The 15,750-nt window shown below is 36.4% G+C and overlaps 3 protein-coding genes across 7 annotated transcripts in view; all 3 read left to right on the forward strand.

Annotated features, from left to right (window-relative positions):
• The window catches only part of col7a1l (collagen type VII alpha 1-like), a 63,517-nt gene extending 61,003 nt beyond the window's left edge, over positions 1-2,514 (forward strand). For 4 of the 5 annotated variants that reach the window (XM_059511122.1, XM_059511118.1, XM_059511117.1 and 1 more), the window contains 3 exons: positions 1,378-1,442; positions 2,038-2,223; positions 2,353-2,514. In XM_059511122.1, coding sequence (XP_059367105.1) covers positions 1,378-1,442; positions 2,038-2,223; positions 2,353-2,366 — 265 coding nt within the window. In that variant the 3' untranslated portion in view covers positions 2,367-2,514. The remainder of the gene's footprint in view (positions 1-1,377; positions 1,443-2,037; positions 2,224-2,352) is intronic. The other variant, XM_059511119.1, reaches the window with a different exon arrangement.
• A 2,343-nt stretch (positions 2,515-4,857) lies between these two features.
• ucn3l (urocortin 3, like) lies at positions 4,858-5,461 on the forward strand. Its single transcript, XM_059511123.1, has one exon. It carries the CDS (start codon positions 4,881-4,883, stop codon positions 5,322-5,324), a length of 444 nt encoding a protein of 147 aa, XP_059367106.1. The 5' UTR covers positions 4,858-4,880; the 3' UTR covers positions 5,325-5,461.
• Positions 5,462-7,223: 1,762 nt separating this feature from the next.
• Positions 7,224-15,747, forward strand: copg2 (COPI coat complex subunit gamma 2). Its single transcript, XM_059511130.1, has 23 exons — positions 7,224-7,363; positions 8,085-8,137; positions 8,216-8,296; positions 8,397-8,468; positions 8,905-8,984; positions 9,164-9,239; positions 9,383-9,475; positions 10,364-10,450; positions 10,530-10,687; positions 10,784-10,917; positions 11,009-11,076; positions 11,231-11,419; positions 11,569-11,664; positions 11,889-12,132; positions 12,414-12,489; positions 13,124-13,227; positions 13,358-13,483; positions 13,690-13,758; positions 13,867-14,178; positions 14,296-14,393; positions 14,484-14,622; positions 15,103-15,201; positions 15,324-15,747. Exons 1-23 carry the CDS (start codon positions 7,327-7,329, stop codon positions 15,452-15,454), a joined length of 2,622 nt encoding a protein of 873 aa, XP_059367113.1. The 5' UTR covers positions 7,224-7,326; the 3' UTR covers positions 15,455-15,747.
• The last annotated feature ends 3 nt before the right edge of the window (positions 15,748-15,750 follow it).

Below are 15,750 nucleotides of genomic sequence, written 5' to 3' on the forward strand. Positions count from 1 at the left end.
GGAAACTGTACATTTATATAATCAGTTTTATCTTCATATGAACTTCTGCTGGCTCTTATGAACATTAGTCCTGATCTGTTTATCTTTATGCATAAGTTCAGTCATCCATAAACACCATTCAGCTTTTCTTTCCCTGATGGAAAACAGGAAATCATACGCAAAAGTCATACGCACAGGTTCTGCATGGTCTACTTCTCTGTTATTTTAAGCAACTGAGTCACACTTCAAAAAAAGAAAAATCTGTTTGGTTTTTTTTGTTTTGTTTGTTTTTTTTAGTACCAACCATAAAGTAGATGTTCATTGGAGCCTGATGTTAATTTCAGTGATCAAAATATGAACAAAGACATAGTACTTGTTATCTAGTTGGCTACATTATTATATGATGTCCACTTCAGATCGAAGAAAAATAATAAATGAATAGACTTTTCAGGCAATCATATCAACATAGCAACACTGGCTCTCATCATCAATTAAGTATGTCATAGAATAAATAAAGGAAAAATAATAAAGAATGTAATAAAGAATAAGAAAACCACTGATGACTGATTTTGTTTGCATTACACAAACAATTGATTGTTCAAAAATGTACGAAAATGTACAAACCCTCAGGACATCTAATATGTGGATGACTTTGTTTCTTCTTCAGAAAAGAATTGGAGAAATGTAACATTTCATGATTTGTTCAACAATGCAATGCACTGCAGTGAATGGGTGCTGTCAGAATGAGAGCCCAAACAGCTGATAAAAACATCACAATAATACACAAGTAATCTACACTACAGTCCATAAATTAATGTCTTGTGATGCAAAAAGCTGCATGCATAGCTTCAAACCATTGGCTAAAATATGTGCCCTCTATACATAATATTGCTTTATCCAGTGAAAAAATATGTCTTGTCTGAAACAGGAAACTAACCACCTTTTACCAAGTCCAAAACAGTTGAAAACAAATATAGCAGTAGATTTTGATTTGAGAGGACAACATAGAATATACTTTTTCTCTACAGAAAGTGTTATCATGGATTATGGGCTCATATTTTGGCCAGAAGCAACGGTTCCAAGTCTTAATGATGGATTTCTTAACTGCAAACAAATTTATTTTCAAGTCACATTAATTGATGGACTTGAGTTGTGTGGATTACTTGTGGATTATTGTGATGTGTTTATCAGCTGTTTTGGACTCTCATTCGGACGGCACCCATTCACTGCAGAGTATCCATTGGGGAGCAAGTGATGTAATGCAACATTCTGACAAATCTGAACTAACTTATCTAAAGGTTGGATGGCTTGAAAATGAGTGCATTTTTAGCAAATTTGGGGCAAACTGTTCCTTTAAATGAAAAATCTGGATATAATATAAGCTTTTCTGTTGCACTCAGGAGCCAGTACTGAGGGAGAGGGAGAACAGAGAGAAAAGAGACATGCACTCAAACTCCACTCAGGTATGTGTGGAGTAAAAGAGGAGAACATCGTCCTCTGCTGACTGCTGCTCCAAGTACTTTTAACCCATTAATACAGCTAAAAACTGCTCACATAAGCGATACAGATTTTCTGCACAAATTAAATCTAGTCCTTGAATAAGAAGTATTTGCAATGGAAATTTAGGTTTTGTGTCCCGGAAAGTAGTCCAAAAAGTACACAGTAATGGTCCTGGCACCAGAAGTGCAGTGCACATAGCCAAGATTATTTTATGCGCTTCTTTTTTTCCCCACAGCCTATTTCTGTCACATACACAGTATTATATGAGACACAAGGAACGGAAACAGACGGATAAGAGCAGAATTAATCCACTGATAAAAATAACATTCAAATCAAGTGCACATGTGTGTGAGAAAGAGAAATAGAGATAGGAACATTGGACTGACAGTGAAATTCAAGATAAATTTTGAACCATTTTTAGGATATATTATTATATGATATATTTTGAATTATTCATAATTTTGTTGATTTCATCAATTTTCTGAAACATTAATTTCATTAGAACATTAGCCCAAATGCATTGAACTGATTAATTAATGCTGCCTCCATTAAATGTAGACCTAGGCGCTGATCTGTGCCTTGAACCCATGTCTGAGGGTCACTGCACTGAATACATCCTGCTCTGGTACTACTACGCCGTCTCAGGAGAATGCCGTCCCTTTGTGTATGGTGGCTGTGGAGGAAACAGGAACAGCTTCAGCTCTAAACAGGACTGTGAGAGTCAATGTGTTCTGGGGAGGAGAGGTAAAGAGCCAATCAGAATTCAGACATCTGGTTCCAATATAAATGATCAGAGGTGATTGTTCAAAAAATGCTAAAGACATTTATTTTTAATCTACATCAATTTAATAAAATGTTCTTATCTATTTACAGATTTTGGATCCTGAGGAGGAGAGATATGCTATTTTTAACAGTGTAACTAAATTCTATCTCACAAAAAATACTATTTTTGTACATTGCCATCCTATATGTATATTAGTTTATAACAGCTTTATATGGCAGAAAAAAATAATACTACATCATGTCTGAATTTTACCTTTAGTTATTTCTTACAAATACGCCATGTTTTTATTAAAAAAAAAAAAAAATAGTTTGATGCTTATAAACCAAGGTCATGATTCTAAGAGTAAATGCACTATTAATACAACCGAATATGTGTTTATAATCTGTCCACCATGAGGTTTATCATTTTGCACTAATGGTTCTGTTTGTAAAATGTTCTTAATCTGACTGTATTTGTAAGACAATTAAAACAATGAGATGAATATATTTTTGAATGAGCTATGAAGTTCCCTGTGGGTTGGTGAGTGTGTGCGTGAGAACATTTTCACATCGTGACCTCTGATTTTGGACGGTGTTCTCTGAGCTTGGCCCTATGGTGTGTATAAATGCTGCCATGTTGGCTTTTCTTCAGAAATGTTTGTCGAGTCGTGTCTGGACGGTGTCTCCTGGGGGCAAGCGGAGAAGGTGTGTGTGTATTTGAAGCAAATAGACTAGCTGCATTTGTGGGTGGCTTATTTGTGCACATTTGTGAATGTTTGCGTTTCCTTCCTCATTATTTTTACCCCTCCATATCTTCCAGTCTTAACAGCTTTGACATTCACTCTGTTCTGTCTTATATAATCCCCCAAACAAGCTGCTCCCTGTTGCATCCCAAGGTTTTTTGCTCTTTACATATGTCCCATCAGCAGGGGGCACGTGTAGCAGGCCGTAGTCCAATTTCAAGACTGTGGTACAAGTTAGAAGATAGGACACCCTTTACAGTGTGTCTAAGGGGATCCCTGAGTGAACTTCATTGTGTACACTACAGAGAATAGATGATTTTTACACTTGCTTTAAAATGTAGCCTGTAGTTTTAAAGGTATAATGAGCTTTCTTTTAACTTCATGTGGAATAAATATATTAACATCCAGCCCAATGCACAATGTTTACAATGTATAAAGGTGATAGTTAATGAAGTCTCCAAGCTTCTGAGCCCTTGATAGCAATGCAATCAATCATTAAAGGGAAGTGGGAAGAAAACTCATTAAACTTATAAGCATGAACTGCAGAGCAATTAACTCACAGGGAGGTCTAAAAAAGGGACACAAACATTAGATATGTCAATGACCCTGAAAACTGAGAAAACAACAAAACAGACCCTTATAAATGGTTTAATACAGATGCAATGTAAATAAAGTGCTGCGCTGTCCATGGTACTGAATGCCTATGGATGAATCTCTAAATTCTCAACTTGCCTGCCAAATTATAAACCATATTTTAACAAATGTATTTATTTATTTATTTTTTACAGTTTTATTGGACATTTTGCTTCACTTTTTACAGTGTAAGAAAGGCTATTTACAGTCTAAGGAATAAAACACATCCAACACAATCTCGCAGCAAGGTGATATTTGGCAGTGGCACTATGCCAAATTGGTGGCTAATTTGTAAAAATTCATAAAAAAGACCTCATTCATGAATTTTCCTATGATCTAGGTCTAGGAGTCGAGCTTCACGAGAAATCGCACTCTTTCACACAAATTCACACGAAAACTTGACACGTCGCAAAGTAGTTAAGTTTTTGCGTGAGATCGAGTTGGTTAAACTACAGCCAATAGGATACAGTAATAAGTTGAAATTTACAATTCAAATACATCATTTTATATAATAACATGCTGGCTTCAAATATTAAGCTCAAAATAGACTATGGTGACGGTATATTCGCCTTGGGTGCACGAGCGCATCAATCACCGGCTCATTTTACTGGGAGGATCCCAATAAATGACGTAATTGCTGGCGTAAGACTGCAGCGTAATTGGGCTTATACTAAATGAATGCACATCCGATAGGCAAACATATTATGAGCAGCCAGGGAGATATCATACCCTCTAAATCCCTTTTATGATTCAATGCGACATTAAGTTGACAATGAGTTGTTGACTTGCTTGACTTTTTAATAACACATTGGACAAAAGTTTTGGTTGACCTAACAGTACAGGTAAGGTACTTTTGCATTAGATTCAAGGGGATATTTTACTGGAAAATAACAATTTACCCAGAGGTTGTTCCAATTCTGTGACTTTATTTATGGAACACAAGAATATTAGAGGCTGATCGCTTCTGTCACCATTGCATTATGTAGGCTTTACAGAGTGAAATGCGACAGGCTAACACCACATCTTGTGTTGCACAAAAGAAAAACTTAGTAGAGATTTGGAACAACATGAGTGTTAGGACAAAATGACAATTTTAACTTTTAGTTGAACATTAACTTATTATTAAAGGTGCATATGACAGTTATTATACAAACTTTCTTACAGTTAAAGTTATCATTACGCAGAAAATATTGTTCTAAAAGCCTTCTTAAAGTACTTGCCTTGAATGTATTCTCATGCGCTTCCGTTCAACAGGACAGAACGATGTGGCCCGCGCGGACCCTCCTCGCTCTGGCACTTCTTTGCGCACCGGTATCCAGCCTCTGCTTGCCAACATACGACCCCGTATCCAACTTTCTTTGCAACAATGAGGTGTTCTCCGAGACGAATGATAACGGGCAACCAGCAAATCCCCTGGTGGACAGTCTAAACCTCCTGTACAAATCAGCGCACTCGCTTTCCTCCGAGGAGCCACGCGAAAGGAGGACAATACCCGCGTCCAAATACAGATACTTGAGCCAGACGCAGCTCAGGAGTAAACTGTATCGTAATAGTGCGAAGAGCGACCGACGCAGCCAGGTCACTCTTTCCCTTGATGTCCCCACCAACATAATGAACATCCTCTTCAACATTGCCAAAGCAAAGAACCTGCGCGCAAAGGCGGACGACAATGCGCGCTTGCTGGCGCAGATTGGAAAGAGAAAATGAACTCCAATCAATGTCACTAATTTGACTTTAACTGATATTTTTTTGTTACCAACTGAGGCATGTTATCTCTAATTTAATCGTGTAATAAAAGTTTTTTTCAGTTGCAGTATAAGCTATCCTGAAAATTAATGTAACGTATTAACCTTTGGGTTTTGATTTATCACCCACTAAATACATACTGGTTTAGTCTTGTTAGGGGGCATGTCATGTTTTTCAGATTTAATGTTGTTTTACAGGAAATGATTTCAGATTGGCTCATTACCTAGTGAGACTCATGGCAATTGTAAACAAAAGTGTTTGGTTTATTTCTAAACTCAAGCTTTAAAGAGACATAATGATTGGAGTATGTATTGTAGGGAAGTAGTCTACGACATATTTTTCCTTCCTCTTTCCCTTTTCATTAATATAATTTTGGTCTGTTCACCTCAGATGAAAGTTGAGCTGGTTAGTATTCAAAATGACTGCTTTATAAGATACACGACTTGATGGTTTCAGATCTGTAAAGTTCTTAAAACTTCGGGTGGATAAAACCGACAGTTAAATATTTTTGTACTGAAAATAATTATGTTATCATTTAATAAATAAACAAATGCAAATGTAAACAAAGCGTCCATTTGAAGGTAATTATTTCGAGGGAGAATTTCATTATAGGCTATTACGGATCTTAAGAGACATAAAAATCTACAGATATAAACAAACACACCACTCCTTTCACTTTTCACAACCGACCAGTCAAGAGAAGTCTACCACTGTTTATGCTGCTAGCAAAGAGTTATGAATAATAAATATTTGATCAATTTTTCAGATAGAATCTACGTTTTGGTAAAGAATGAACAAAATTTGTAGGAGGGTTACCGACAAATAAGTGTAATTTGAACTGTAAAAGTTTGTAAAAACACTACAGAAAAAAAAATTCCCTTACTGTAGCATATACAAGGAAAAAAATCTAACCAGACATTTCAAATCAATGTAAAATCTACAGTCAAACCTGTAAACTGATATTCCCAGAATTCTCTCCATGACACTCCACATTTGAAAGTATTTAATTTAAATAATTGATGTTGATGTTTTCTATATATATATATATATATATATATTTTATGATTTATGTACGTTTGAGCTTTATGTTACATCTTATGTTGTTTAATGAATGTTTATTGCATCACTTAGGTGTCGTGTGTTTCCATGATGGCGTTTTGTGTTTGAGTGAATGACTCTTTGCACCTTTTTTATATTAGTTTATTCTTCTGCTTGTCGAATCTACTTGTGATGCTCTTTGATTCTTCGTGTGGATTACACTTATACCACCTGCATTAATATGCACATGGCATATCGGTATGTTAAAGGCACAAAACAGATTTTGTGTGTGTTGTTGAATTTACTAGTTTACAATCAAATTTTCTTATTTGTAAATTGCAGTTTTATACTGTAAAATTGACCGTGAATGTGTTTAGAGTTTTTCTGTATTTGTTTACAAAATTATTCTGGCAACCACAGCTGCCAAAAATTATTTTGTAAAAAACTACAGATTTTTTTTTTTTTTTACAATGCATGGCATCGCCATCGAGACCCACTGTTCAGCGTTAGGTCTCTCAGAACAAAGAAAAAAAAAATATATTATACCTATATAGATAATTCTAAATAAAGAATGTTATATACATCACAATGCATATTATAATTCGCAAATACGTAAAAAATTAAATGTTGTAAATTATATATATATATATATATATATATATATATATATATATATATATATATATATATATATATATACACAAACATATATACATGGCCTATCATTTTAAATATCTGCATTTAAATTAAGATACATAAAAAAATAAATAAAAAAAATTAACTCAGCACAGACTTTTATTTTGAAGCATAATCCAGGGGGGCGCCATGTTTACCTCCGCTAGTGAGCTCACAATAACGTCACACTAGTTGACGTGGAGGAAAGAAGTCTGATCATCTCGTTTGCCGCTGTCAAACATTCCGCAAAATGATCAAGAAATTTGACAAGAAGGATGAGGAGTCTGGTAAGATCAATGTTTAATGCACGCAGACACATTATATAATCAGTATTTTATAAATAACAGCTTATTTCAGTAACAGAAACGATGTCTGCTGTTTTGCTAAGGAAGAGCGTCTGCAGGCCACAGCACAACATCTGGAATTGGAAATATAATTGATTTAACACTTAAAATTAATATGCATGTTCTATGTTTTATAATTAATTCTTATGTTTATTTAATCTTTAGGAAGCTAATGTGCTAGCAGTTTCTTTATTGATGTCATGTTACAATACAAATCTCAGCAATGAACAGCCTATATTTGCTTCGTGGATGTTCTGTATAAGCTTTGTATTTTAGACATTTAAAGACTTTTTCTGATTGAGGTTGATTTTAAATTTGGATAAATGACTGCAAAAGGGCTAACGTTACATAGATGCTATTCTCTTCTGTCATAACAACTTTACCTATAATGCATTTCATCTATAATCTATATAGATTAAATCTCTAAGATCTAACTATTGGGTTTTTAGTTAACTTTGCATATAGGATTTACACTTCATGTGTAACTAATATTGCTGTTTTGAAGTGAACTCAGAGGCAGAGTGACATTAAGATGCTATTTTTCGTTCTATAACTTATTCTATATGCACTTTTCTAGAAGAAATAGCACCTTATGATTTTATATATTGTTTTCTAATGAAGACATGGGTTTAGCTGATTGACCGCTTTATTTTGATGTTTTTAGGAAGTGGCTCAAACCCCTTTCAGCATCTGGAGAAGAGTGCTGTACTGCAGGAGGTGAGTTTAATACATCCAAATCTAAAAATTAGGTAAACGTCTCTTTACTGTATATTACATTGCATGTTTGTTTCAAAGGCTCGGATTTTCAATGAGACGCCTATCAATCCGAGAAGATGTCTGCATATCCTCACGAAGATTATCTACTTGCTTAACCAGGTGCATTATTATTTGTTACTTAGCCAGCAGTTTTCTACTACAGTTTCTCTTTTTTGCTCTCTATGGGACTAATCCATCATTAACCTCTTTTATTATTCAGGGTGAGCACTTTGGAACCACAGAGGCCACTGAAGCTTTCTTTGCCATGACAAGACTGTTCCAGTCTAATGATGTAAGAAACTCTACAGCCATATTAACCGTGTGTTTTCTTTGTTTTTTTAATGACAAAAGCTATATCTAGAGATGGTATGGCCAATAGCTGCATATTATGGATGGATGAATGGATGCATACAGTTACAAAAATAAATAAATAAAAAATAACACTATCGCACAAAGAAAATGACTAAAACTTAAAATAAAATAAATGAAGTATACAAGGAAATGTAAAAATCAAAGCTTATTCAAAATATTAATAGAAGCTATAATGGTAAGTAACAAAAAATAATATGAGAATAACACTAATCACTACTTACTATTTCAGTTATTGACAACTAATAATTTAATGCAAATAATGTGTGTTTCCCTTCTGTTAGCTGAAGTTTTGAATTTAATTTCAAAATAAAATGTATTTATATGTAATAATTTCTCATTTTTGCCTTTTGTTTAAGCAAACCCTGAGAAGAATGTGCTACCTGACTATAAAGGAGATGGCCAACATCTCAGAGGATGTGATCATTGTTACAAGCAGGTGAGCAGCTCATGTTGCCATAGCAGCGTATTTCTTAATTGCTGAGATATTTACAATATACCTTTTCATATATGTAGAGTATACAAACATGGTGTTTGATGAGGAATGGAAATCTTTGCACACAAGCTGCCAATATTACCTTATGAAGGACGCTGATTAATGTTTTGTTTGTGTCTCAGCTTGACAAAAGACATGACTGGTAAAGAGGATGTTTACAGAGGACCAGCAATCAGAGCTCTCTGCAGGATCACTGATGTGAGTCTCAACTGTTTGCAAACTCATTTATCTCTGTGTATTGAAGATTTAATTTGCTATCAGTCAGAAACAAACTATATTTAAACTGATGGGACTAATATAAATCATCCGTCCAACTGTGGTTCATCCATCTCTTCCATCAGACCACCATGCTGCAGGCGATTGAACGATACATGAAACAGGCCATCGTGGACAAAGTGCCTAGCGTCTCCAGCTCTGCTCTGGTCTCCTCACTGGTAAGATCACAAATTAGTGTTACTTTTGTAATAAATATACATCTCCACCCCCATCTGTTATTATTAATTCAAACTAGTCAGTTTTTTACACTTATTTATAACTGTTTATTACACTTATTAGGGATGCACGATATATCGGCCACGATATCGGACAATAAATTAAAATTTTTCTGTTATCGTTATTGAACCAATAAGAGAATTTGGACGATATCTTACAGCCAATAAAGTATAGATAAAATATAGGCCTATAATTAATTGTAGGCTATAATAAACCTGTTTTAAAAGACATTTTTAATACATTTTCAGTGAGGAGAAGCCTAAGCTAATAGCCTAATTTATTTTTTTTCCTCACAAGGCTGCGAGCATTTCAGTTATGCGGTGATGCGCTATGAATTGAATTGTTGCAAAGTAAATTAATTGTAATATTAATTTAATAATAAAAGTAACCTAATGATAATCTCCAGAAAATAACAGTTCTACAATAATTGGAAGTGCCAAATACTCTCAATAATGACAATATTTAATGATTTTGACAATATCTCACTTAAGTAATGTTGTCCAGTAACATGTTTCCATTATTTAAGCATTATTTTATTTATTTGTAAGGCTGCTTTATGTTTGATTTATGTTGAAGTGTTTAATGCATTTTAATGGTGAGACTTTTTTTGGTAATCAGGCTCTCAAAAATGATTGGATATTGATTTAATAATCAAAAATTTGGATATAGATTTATCGGCCAACATTTCGGTTATCGGCTTTCATATTTAAAGAATTATCGGTTATTGGTATCGGCCAAAATTTTCATATCGGTGCATCCCTAACACTTATTCCCACCCCTAACGTTATGGCTCTGGATAATGTAGCTGTGTTTGTGTATTTATTCTTCAGCACATGGTGAAGATGAGCTTTGATGTGGTAAAACGCTGGGTCAATGAAGCTCAGGAGGCGGCTTCAAGTGACAACATCATGGTGCAGGTTAGTGAGATGTTTGCAACCTTTTTCTTATGAGTTGGAGGTCTGTCCGTCTCTAATAAAATGGGATCTCTCTCCACAGTACCATGCTCTGGGTCTTCTGTACCACCTGAGGAAGAATGACCGTCTGGCTGTGACTAAGATGCTTAACAAGTTCACCAAATCTGGCCTCAAATCTCCATTTGCTTACTGCATGATGATTCGCATTGCCAGTAAGCTGCTGGAGGAGACAGAAGGAGGGTACATGTGTTGGACATCAGCTTTTTCAGACTCATCAATGTTATGTAGTTGCTTATAATGTAAACTTACCGAGTCTGTCTACATGTGATTTAACAGGCACGATAGCCCGCTGTTTGATTTCATTGAGAGTTGCTTGAGGAATAAACATGAAATGGTGGTTTATGAAGCAGCCTCCGCCATTGTCCATATGCCCAATTGTACTGCTCGTGAGCTGGCTCCTGCTGTGTCTGGTTAGTGTTTCTTCTTTGCACTCTTATCAGCACACACAATAGAGTACACTAGATGTTCAAATAAATTTTGCCTTTCTTTCTCTTTCCATAGTTCTCCAGCTGTTTTGCAGCTCTCCGAAAGCAGCCCTGCGTTATGCAGCTGTACGGACCCTTAATAAGGTTGGTTTGAATGTTGCAATATCACCAGCTACCACATGGAGACACTATGGAGACAAAGCCTTAGGTTCAAAGTCATACATTTAACAAATAGTGCAAAAACTACATTCTAAAGAGGTGATATAACCACAAAAATGTTTTTCCCTTGTTCACACAGGTGGCAATGAAGCACCCATCAGCGGTGACCGCATGCAACCTGGACCTGGAGAACCTGATCACTGACTCCAACCGCAGCATCGCCACCCTGGCCATCACCACCCTGCTGAAGACCGGCAGCGAGAGCAGCGTGGACCGCCTCATGAAGCAGATCTCTTCCTTCGTCTCGGAGATCTCGGACGAGTTCAAGGTGACCGTGAATTTCAACTAAATTAAACAACAATTGCATGCTTTAGAAGATGCATATTCAGTCATGTTTCCGGAGTTAGATTAGTTTTGCCTGTGATAATTTTCCTGTAAACTGTGTTTTCATAACCGAGTGGTGTGTTTGTTTTCCAGGTGGTTGTGGTCCAGGCCATCAGTGCCCTGTGCCAGAAGTATCCCAGAAAGCACAGCGTGATGATGAACTTCCTTTCTAACATGTTGAGAGATGATGTGAGTTCATTCAAGGACAAGATTTTTCTGTTGTTACACTGGAGTCTCATATTCTTTTTTTTTTTTTTTTTTGTGCAAAACAACACAACCAGATTTAAACTTGATACCCTTAACAACTGGTTTACTTCTGATGTCTATTTAAATTTTTATCACCAAAAATAGCTGAAAAAGTATTTACTTTTTTCATTAGACATGTTTGATTTTTTTTTTTTTTCCTTTTGTAGGGTGGCTTTGATTACAAGAGAGCCATTGTGGATTGTATCATCAGCATCATAGAGGAAAACCCCGAGAGTAAGGAAACAGGCTTGGCCCATCTGTGTGAGTTTATCGAGGATTGCGAGCACACCGTACTTGCCACTAAAATCCTCCACCTGCTTGGGAAAGAGGGCCCACGTACCCCCACCCCCTCCAAATACATCCGTTTTATCTTCAACCGTGTGGTGCTGGAGAGCGAGGCCGTGCGGGCAGGTGAGTAATCTTGCGTGACCTTTGACCTGTGTGTTAACCTCCTTGCAGTGAGCTTAAAGACCTGCTCATGCCATCCTAAGATTTCAGGAAGCATGTGTTTGCAATACAGCAGTACAGATTTTTTTTTTTTTGAGCGTCACACACTTTACACTGCAAGCAGTAGTAAATTTAAGCAGAGTTTATAATCTGTAATTAATTTAATTCCAGAGACTAAGATGAGCATCTTTAGGACATTAAAGCATTCCTCTGCTCTGACTCTCCTCTCACGTTTTTCTTCAAAGCTGCTGTTAGTGCGCTGGCCAAGTTTGGAGCTCAAAACGATGACCTGCTGCCAAGTGTCTTGGTTCTGATGAAGAGGTAGGCCTTCAGCAGAAGGAAGTCTGTATGTGGGTGGGTAATTACAACAGTAATTTGAGTATTAGAGTAAGGAAATGGAACAAAGAAATGTGTGTTTTGAAATTAATGTGAATGCTTGTTTAAAAAAAAAAAAAGAGAAAGTAATTTATTTATTTGATTAGATTAAAAACGATGCCAAACTGAAAGCAGTATTATTTTTGTACTAAAAAGAGAAAATCCTCTTAATTAAATTAAATACATAAAATAGTAAATAGAAACTTCCCAGCTATTTGATTAATGATGCAAAAATGAAAATACTCTCTCTCTCTCTCTCTCTCTCGCTATATATATATATATATATATATATATATATATATATATATATATATATATGTATATGTGTGTGTGTATATGTATATATGTGTGTTATACTAAGAAGAGATTTAAACATTTTTTAATAATATTTTAATAATAAAAAAATTGATTGGATTGAAAACAAAAATTATGCAAAGCATAGAGTAAAAAATAAATAAAAAAATGTTCTATAAAAATATCTAATATCTACCAGAATGTATGCATATTGTCATAGTAATGTTGCTTATTGCCCATTTCTAGAGAGTTGTGTTTTAAGGTGCTATTTTACTGTGTCTGACAGGTGTATGATGGACAGTGATGATGAGGTGAGAGACAGAGCCACATTCTACATGAATGTCCTTCAGCAAAAGCAGAAGGCCTTAAATGCCGCTTACATCTTTAATGGTGAGGGTTTGTGTTTTAAGTGTTGGTTGCAGTTGTTCTGGATAGTTCAGATTCTTATTGTGTATCTGATGCATTTAATCTGATTCATCTGATGTGAGTGAACAAGGGTTGTTGAATGGTTTGTTTGCAGGTCTGTCCGTATCTGTTCCCGGACTGGAGAAATCCCTCCACCAGTACACACTGGAGCCCTCTGAGAAACCATTTGACATGAAGACAGTTCCCTTGGCCACCGCACCCATCACTGAACAGAAAACAGGTGTGAACCTGAGCTTCAGCAGTTCAGTACTTCATTACTCATCATAATCCATTGCAGAATATTCTCATAATAACGTATACACAAAAAGAAATTCTAATTTGGATGCTAATCATCTTATGTCTTAACCTGGTTTGGGGTAAATTGCATAGCTTAACCAAAACTGCTGAAATTGTCCAAGTTCACTTCATTTTACTCTCTCATGCCAGAAATCGCACCTGTGGCAACAAGCAAACTTCCTGAAAAGCTTGCACCCTGCCGCCAAGACATTTACCAAGGTAAGACGTTTTGCTAATTAGCAAAACAATGCATGTGGGCACTGTTAAACCAGAGTCTGAAGCAAACTGTGCCACATTTCATCTAGTCCCCTTATTTTTCTCCATCAGAGCAACTTGCAGCCATCCCAGAATTCCAAGCCCTTGGTCCCCTGTTCAAGTCGTCCGAGTCGGTTCAGTTAACAGAAGCAGAGACGGAGTATGTGGTGCGCTGTATCAAACACGCTTTCACGAATCACATGATCTTCCAGTTCGACTGCACCAACACGCTGAACGACCAGCTGCTGCAGCGGGTTCTGGTACAGATGGAGCCGTCGGAGGCATATGAGGTGCTAAATTACGTACCTGCACCTAGTCTCCCCTACAGCCAGCCCGGCTCCTGCTACAGTCTGGTCCGGTTACCAGAGGATGACCCCACAGCAGGTCTGACATGATTGATTCACATTGTGATGTCAAGTTTTCTAGCTTTGGCAGATTTGAACAACAAATATGATGTTAAATTTCCCATAATTATTTTTTTGTTGTTTGCATTTGACTTAGTGTCTTGCACGTTCAGCTGTACAATGAAATATCTGGTCCGTGACTGTGATCCCAACACGGGAGAGCCAGATGATGATGGTTATGATGATGAATATGTGGTATGTGAATTTTCTAAATCGGTTCATACTGATGAAAATGGGAAGTTTATCAGTGGCCATTCCTCACTCAGCGTCTGGTTTCCCTCCCAGCTGGAAGATTTAGAGGTGACAGTCGCTGACCACATACAGAAAGTGTTAAAACCAAACTTTGGTGCAGCGTGGGAGGAGATCGGAGATGATAATGAGAAGGAAGAGACGTTTGCTTTGGCCACAGTCCGAACTTTAGATGGTAAGTTTGATTAAAGGAATAAATCATCTCGAAATGAAAATTTGTTGAAAAATGTAGTCACCCTCATGCCTTCCAAAATGTAGTAGAAATTTTTCTCATAGAAAGTTAGCATTACATCACTTGCTCACCAATAGATCTCTGCAGAGAATGGGTGCCATCAGAATGAAAGTTTAAACCGCTGATAAAAGCATCACAATAATCCACACAACTTTAGTCCATCAATTAACATCTTTCTAAGTTAAAAGATGAATGTTTGTGAGAAGCAAATACATTAAAGCTTTTTCATTTTAAACCATTTCTCCTGGTCAAAGTATGAGTCTATAATCCATAATAATGGTTCCTCAGTAGAAAAAAAATAACTCCTTTAAATAAAATGTCAATCAATAAGAATAACCAATAAAGGTGTTTGATTATAACGAAGAGTTTTGTGGCTGAACAGAATGTGAAATGATCATCTCTTTATTGTGTTTGTCTTCGCAGAGGCTGTAAATAACATTATCAGCTTCTTGGGCATGCAGCCTTGCGAGCGCTCAGACAAAGTTCCTGAAAACAAGAACTCGCATGTTCTGTTCCTAGCAGGTATGTACTCATTTCATCCCTCCAGTTTTTCAGTTTTAAGAGAATCTTAGTTCCTGAAATGTGTATTGGATATTAATTTTCTAACCTGACTGATGAGGTTGAATGATTTTGTCTTTCTGAAGGTGTGTTTCGGGGAGGTCATGATGTACTGGTGAGGGCACGTCTGGCTCTGGCTGACGGGGTCACTATGCAGGTGACTGTTAGGAGCACAGATGAGAATGTGGTCGACGTCATCCTGGCTTCTGTCGGCTAAACGAATGATGTTTGAGTGACCTGGTCACATGCCAATCAATCTGGGTCATTGTACTTTTATATGTATAGCTATACAGTAGCACTATAATGTTTCTCACAACCATCATTGTGGCTTGACATGAATCCTCTGAGTCTGAAACATCCTCTTTATTTATTTGGTCTGTTCTGTGCCACTTTAATTCATGTGAAACAGACCGAAACATGGTTTCTCTGGTATTTGAGCTGTTTTGGCCTTGTGGCCTTTACTACAAACCTTTTCTATTATCAATAATAAATCAGTCTGAAAGAGTGCAACAC

This window comes from Carassius carassius, chromosome 26 (genome assembly GCF_963082965.1).
Source record: "Carassius carassius chromosome 26, fCarCar2.1, whole genome shotgun sequence".
Lineage (NCBI taxonomy): Eukaryota > Metazoa > Chordata > Actinopteri > Cypriniformes > Cyprinidae > Carassius > Carassius carassius.

Bases quoted from the DNA above. Each gene is read 5' to 3' on its own strand.
- ucn3l (XM_059511123.1), top strand. From the start codon at position 4,881: ATGTGGCCCGCGCGGACCCTCCTCGCTCTGGCACTTCTTTGCGCACCG.
- copg2 (XM_059511130.1), top strand. From the start codon at position 7,327: ATGATCAAGAAATTTGACAAGAAGGATGAGGAGTCTG. The intron at 8,469-8,904 runs GTAAGAAACTCT...CTTTTGTTTAAG, and splicing joins GACTGTTCCAGTCTAATGAT to CAAACCCTGAGAAGAATGTG. The intron at 10,451-10,529 runs GTTAGTGAGATG...CTCTCTCCACAG, and splicing joins GTGACAACATCATGGTGCAG to TACCATGCTCTGGGTCTTCT.